Source organism: Alosa pseudoharengus, unplaced genomic scaffold (genome assembly GCF_046254945.1).
Source record: "Alosa pseudoharengus isolate Yale_2024_CS ecotype anadromous, Long Island Sound unplaced genomic scaffold, YU_APseudo_1.1 YU_APseudo_1.1_scf_16, whole genome shotgun sequence".
In the NCBI taxonomy this organism is placed as follows: Eukaryota; Metazoa; Chordata; class Actinopteri; order Clupeiformes; family Clupeidae; genus Alosa; species Alosa pseudoharengus.
In genome coordinates, this window is record NW_027468630.1 from 22,164,617 (window position 1) to 22,170,616 (window position 6,000).

At 48.9% G+C, this 6,000-nt stretch overlaps 1 protein-coding gene across 1 annotated transcript in view; it reads right to left on the reverse strand.

The window, feature by feature from the left end:
- thsd4 (thrombospondin type 1 domain containing 4) overlaps nucleotides 1-5,557 on the reverse strand; it is a 52,806-nt gene extending 47,249 nt beyond the window's left edge. Inside the window, exons 1-5 of the mRNA XM_076287467.1 lie at nucleotides 4,511-5,557; nucleotides 3,895-3,959; nucleotides 3,738-3,807; nucleotides 1,970-2,307; nucleotides 134-515 (exon numbers count right to left, since the gene is read on the reverse strand). Coding sequence (XP_076143582.1) covers nucleotides 134-515; nucleotides 1,970-2,307; nucleotides 3,738-3,807; nucleotides 3,895-3,923 — 819 coding nt within the window. The 5' untranslated portion in view covers nucleotides 3,924-3,959; nucleotides 4,511-5,557. The remainder of the gene's footprint in view (nucleotides 1-133; nucleotides 516-1,969; nucleotides 2,308-3,737; nucleotides 3,808-3,894; nucleotides 3,960-4,510) is intronic.
- Between the last annotated feature and the right edge of the window lie 443 nt (nucleotides 5,558-6,000).

The window sequence follows — 6,000 nt, forward strand, 5'->3', positions numbered from 1 at the left end:
GACCGCTGATTCAAGCTGAACTAAGCTGGACTTTCAATTCAATTGAATTCCATTCAATCTGATTCAGTGGAACTGACTTGAACTGAACTGCACTGACGTGAATGGAGCCAAGTGTGAGGAGTGTGTGGCTTACACTGGTGTTGCAGATCCTGTGCTGCTTGGGTGAGCCAACGCAAGAGGAGTCCGGCAGCGGGTTGTAGGGCCTGGCCGCAGCTGTGGCCATTCTGGCCGAAGCCTGCGGCGGGTTGGTGCCGGGCTGGTGCAGGGGTACCCAGGCCGAGCCGCCCCAGGGCTGGGAGATGGGGGCCTGGTGGTGGGAGCCACCGTAGCCGTAGTAGGGGCTGTTAGGTCTGGCGGTCTGCCGGGGGCTGTTGGGCCAGCCGTCCCTGTAGGCGGAGCGTCTTTGTCGGTGTGAGCGCTGGTGGGGGGAGCCTGCTGGGTCTCTCTGAAGGGGCACCACGTACGGCATGCGGCCGTAGCCGTACTTCCCCGGGACGATGGGCCCATCTCCACGCCTTCAAAACAGAACAGGTGTGAAATATATAAACACAGTTTATACAAACAAATCCCAGTTTATATGCAGACAAACGCACACATACATACACACACACACACACACACACCCGAACCAATTACTCTCCCTCATTAGTTCCACCTCTTAGTTCAAGACTCTGACGACAGCAGCTATAGCTCACAGCCAGATCAGCGTCATATCTATCTATGCCATATCTCCGCCAGACCTGAGCCAGATTTGGACTAGAGTCAACCACCATCTGAGAAGCCTCACTAATTAAATCCAGATAAGATTTTAGACACTTCTGCACCCCATGTCTGGAATTTGCACCTCAGCCTGGAGAGGTATGGATGTTTGAAGGAAGGAGGACATTCTCTGGAACTATTTTCACTGTGTGGGTGGCTCATCATAAATGCAAAACAACCAGATTAGAAGCCCAAGCACAGCAAATTAAAGCACTAACGTGTTATCTGCTGTTCAAACCTGCTTACAGCCAGAGGATGTGTTCATGCTTGAACACAGACTCAGTTACAGATCTGATGGGTTTTAAAAAGTCAGCATGCACTTAGAGGGAGGATGGAGGCATGGATGGATGGATGCTTACTCTTGCCCAGACCAGCACCACATCAGGGCCAGATCTGAGCCAGCAGTGTGCTAAAGGCAAGCTAATACTATACGACTTAGAGTCACCAAATCACCATCCATTTTATACTACAGAACATGCTGTGAGAGATGAGAGAGAGAGAGAGAAAGAGAGAGAGAGAGAAAGAGAGAGAGACGCACTGATGCAGCTTGGTTCTGATCCGGATCTGGTACAAATCCGCCAGACCACCCCTGTACTAACAACCAGGCCTGATCCCACTCAGCTGCTGCCCAGCCTTAGTGGCCTCCCCCTGGGGTTGGCTGCTCTGCTGTGTTCCCTCAGCCTTTTCCTGGCACAGTGCTGGTCAGCTTCATCTTATTATCACCAGGCCAGCAGGCTGGGCTCACAAGAGGTGGACTGGCGGAGCAGCCAAGCCCCAGCAGTGCTATTCACTCCTCCAGTAACAGAGGGCCTTTGCTGGGTCTGGACAGTAGCACAGGGGTGTGGGGTGGCACTGTGGACTGATGAACTGCAGTGTGTGAAAATTCAGGCCAGTCATCAGCGGAGAGACTCTGCATTGAATTTGACAGCAGTAATAACTTATATTATTGCTTTTTACTGTGAGTGCCACAGAAAAAAGAAAAAATTATCCATGGGCATGAATGGGCATATTTTAGCAAACTAGAAACCAACTAAACTTCAGGGCTAACCTCAGGTACACAAAGCTTCTAAAAAGATTGCTGCAGCTCTAATCAACAGTGTGTGTTCTTATCTTGCTTGTCTTATAAGTACTTCTGTTCTCAGACATCCTTAAGCACAATAAGCATCTTACCCTAGCAGCTCAGCAAATGAATGCCAATTAATGTAGCTACCTTCTCTCAGGGCGGCTCACTCGCGGCTGAGTCCTGGCATCACCCGTCTGTGAGTTATTGGCACGAGGAGGGTGCCCAGTGTTGCGGTACAGTGGCACAGATGGGCGCAGGGCAGACACCACCAGGCCTGGCGACAGGGGCTGACCGCCGGGGTGAGAGCCGGGGTAGTGGGGCGCCACGGGTGGAGAATACGGCAGGCAGGGCCTCGTCTGCTCCTGAGCCCCACCACCACAGCTGCGGGAGCACTCGGCCCAAGGTCCCCAGGACCCCCATGAGCCAGAGGGCGCCCCCTGCTGGGCTGGAGGCTCCTGCTCGAGCTCGGGGCTTTGAGCACCAGCCTGTGGGAGTACACATTCGAGATTATTGATTCTTCGAGAACTGCAACAACACATTAACAACACAGGTCTGATGGGGTGCACGTGCTATATATTCACACAGGGGGAGAGAGTGTTTTCAACCCTGCAGTATTTGCTGTTCTCTAAATGTATCCATTGATTCCCTCATCAGTGTAAACATGCATGCCTTTGAAGGCTGATTCTACCATTGCGTGAACATCTTTATTAATTTCAGGCAGAACTCGGTTCATCAGTGGTCATCTGCAAACGATGCGTCTTTTCTTCTTTCTCCCTGTGGTCTTTCATCCACCCATCCATCCATCCATCCATCCATCCATCCATTCATCCAGAGAGTCTGCCAGAGATGATATCAGAGGCCGTTCTTCTCTCTCTCTCTGTGTCTCCTCTCGTCCGGTGCCAGGCTGCTCGGCGTGCCAGGTCTTCAGTGCCAGCTCCGAGCGTGGGCGCAGAAATCAAGCTCTTCCTCTGCGCCACTTTGTCTGCATTTATCGCCGGCGCTCTGAAGCATCGCTTGCCGCAAAGTGCAGATTAAAAAAAGAAGAAGAAAAAAGGGCCCTGCTCTTGGCGGCTGCTGATATGGGTAAGAGAATACGGCACCAGTGGTGTGGGGTGGGAGAGAGGGGAGCTGGCACTGGGCTTCACTGCTGTCTGTCACCAGGCCCTCCTGGCAGGCATTCACACAGCCCTCTGGCCTCCTGAGTGCTGCCAGCCTTTGTAACCCGAACCCAGTGTCATCCCGGAGGTCAGACAGAGGTCAAGCAGCTGGACTCTTGGGAGCAGCTCGAGCGCCAACTCTCCCTCCCCTGCAGGCGGGAATGCTGGAGGACTGTCCCCAGGGAGGTATTGGCCAGCTCTCCTGTCTGTCACTTACGTCACAGGCTGTTTTAGCCAATCATAAGGGCCCCCTTTGGGGCCCTCCCCTTTCGCCTTTTTACTGAGCGGGTTCTTTCTCTGTTTCTTGGAGGTTGCAGATGGTGGGACCTGATGACAGCTGAGTTCACCTCGGCCCCTGACCTTCCAGCACTCTCTCTACTAGGCTGTTTAAGTGTGTGTGTGTGTGTGTGTGTGTGTGTGTGTGTGTGTGTGTGTCTAAATGATTTACCCCCCCCGGGCAGGCACTCTCAGTGGCCAACAGCATGTTTACAGAGCGAGATCAGAGAGCGTGGCACACTTTAACAGCTCTGTGGTTCAACACCTCCACCGTGACCGACCACAGCAGCGGTTGTAAATCTGGTTAGCTCAGCAGACAGTAGACACCACCACAGGAGGGGGTGCGGTGCGGACAAGCTGCCCTGGGCATAAGTAGTCCATATTTACAGCCTGTGGTATGTGTCATGACATGATGCCGGCAGAGTCTGAATGCACAACCGACAATGTTTGCTCCTAAGAAAAAATGCCATCAAATTACTCACCCTAGAGTGATCTGTAGAATGCTGGCTATTCAGAGATCTCAGGCTGGTGAGCATCACTATTATGAATACTCTGTAAGTTATAAAATTATAGAGTTCAGAGTTTGACTAATAACAAACATGCAAAATTGCATGCAATACCAATACAAGTTTGTCTTACCTCGTGCACCATAGTAAAGGTGTCCACATACTGGCAGTGCCCTGTTGACGAATGGTCGGTAATATCTAAAGAGGGAGGGGGGCATAAAACTGAAGCCTGTTTATGGCTGCATGCACGCGAACTAATGCTCCTCTGTTCCACTTAACAGTGAAAAGGGACCCCTGACCTCACACTCTATAAGCGACTCCACTTTCAGATTTAGCAGAGAAACATAATAAGTGCTAGAGGCTACATTCCTCTGAGAAAATATCACATCAGGAAAGGCATTTAAGACAACAACAAAAAAGAATAAAGAAAACAATAGATTAATAGATAACTAGAGAAAAAGTAAGGAACCTAAGGAAACTGCATTTGAAATAATAGTAGCCCATTACTTTAGTCCTATAAATGTATTAAAATAGCACGACAGTTTAACAGCTGATAGAACATAACATGTGGATGCAGCCACTAATCAATAGTGAGAAGGCATCAAACACTTACAATTACAATTGCCTGAAAGAGTTCTTTAATGCCCGTAGCTACTGTACATGATGAAGTGACATTTCTCAATGGAGACAAATAACTCGTCTTTAAAACCCCAAACGTGTAAAAAGAACATCATAACCATTTTACTTACCTTGGTGATGTAAATGCCAATAGCAGGTTTTGGTCAGGTAAAAATCAAGATAATCACGCTCTCCGTTAAATTGAAATGCAGTAAAATTAAGTCATCAATTCTATTTTTGCGACTGTTTCTTTATGCCATTGTTTTCTATATGTAATACTTGAGTTTAACTCTAAATTATATGGTACCGTGCAACTTCCCAAAGATCCATTTTGTGAATGAAAAAGTCAGCCACAGGCATAGCCGGTGAGGAGAGTTGTGCTGAGTTGAGGGCTGAGATCCTCCGGCGTAGCCGCTCGATGTTTACCAAGTAATCTGCACTAGTGAAAAACTCTGGGAAAGTAATGCTTGCCCAAATGTAGTCTTTTTACGTCCCAACGTCTATAAAAATGATAACATACCCTAAGAATCGATACAACCAGGTGGAAATGATTCACGGGATAAGGTGAGGAACTCCATAATTACCACGCAACACTCCAAAAAGTTTAGAACAGTGCATCAGGCTTCACCTATGTGTAGAAGCTTTTCGGAGATGATGTAAAAAGGTGCACTGGAGGAGAGGAGACCCTGCTATCTGAGGGGACGTTCCCGAACCAAATGCGCCCTGCCCGTGATTCTTGTGGCAACCATCCAGTGGTCTTATTGGCGCCTCGGGATTCATAAATTAAAAGCACCAGCTCCCCTTACACTCCGTGCAGCGCCAATAATCCACCTCTTTTGAGCTGACACCATCCGATGTATTATCCACTGATAAGACATCATCCTGACTTAGGACAGCGTCTGTTGCGCACCCTGTCATGACTTATCTTTGCGCACTTATTCAACGAAACACTGTCGGTTTACAGATTTGAACAGCGAGAGAAAATCCAACACATTGCGCCCTCTAGTGCGCTTAGTGCGTTTGTGACTAAGTTTGTGGGTGTTGTGAGTGAGGGAGAGTAGCACCGAGAGAAATTTGGCAGCGCGCAATAACGTCAAACTTGAGCCAACTTTTGCTATTTTAGACTGCGATATTATTCTGGGCAATGTTGCACTCACGGGATGCAAGCACCATTAAATCCTTTCAATGAATCCAAACGCTGGCACCGAGGACAGTCCGCACATGGGTGGCCACCACGTTCTCTACTGTAAAATACGGACCGAAGTACATTTCACCATGGTTATAGGGAAACATGTCGTGACCCATTCAACGAAATCTGGGCCAAGACAGGTAGTAACGTCACACCCCAGATTCCTACCAATGAAAAAAAAAGGACGCTGAGGGTAAGTTAATGCAGGGGCTCGCAGAAAGGCCATTAGTCACAGCTCATCACTTTTAACACGGCCAGACGCGCGGCCCACGGGTTCTCCACAATTCGTTGCAGCTAAAGTGTTTTAAATAGCGGCTGAGGTAACGGTTGGCGTATGATTTATCTGTTAGGCTAAATTTGATTTCTTATCTTTCATTCATCGGTGTCGATGTATCCAGGACTTTTTTTTAGGGAAGTAGCCTTCTGTCTGAA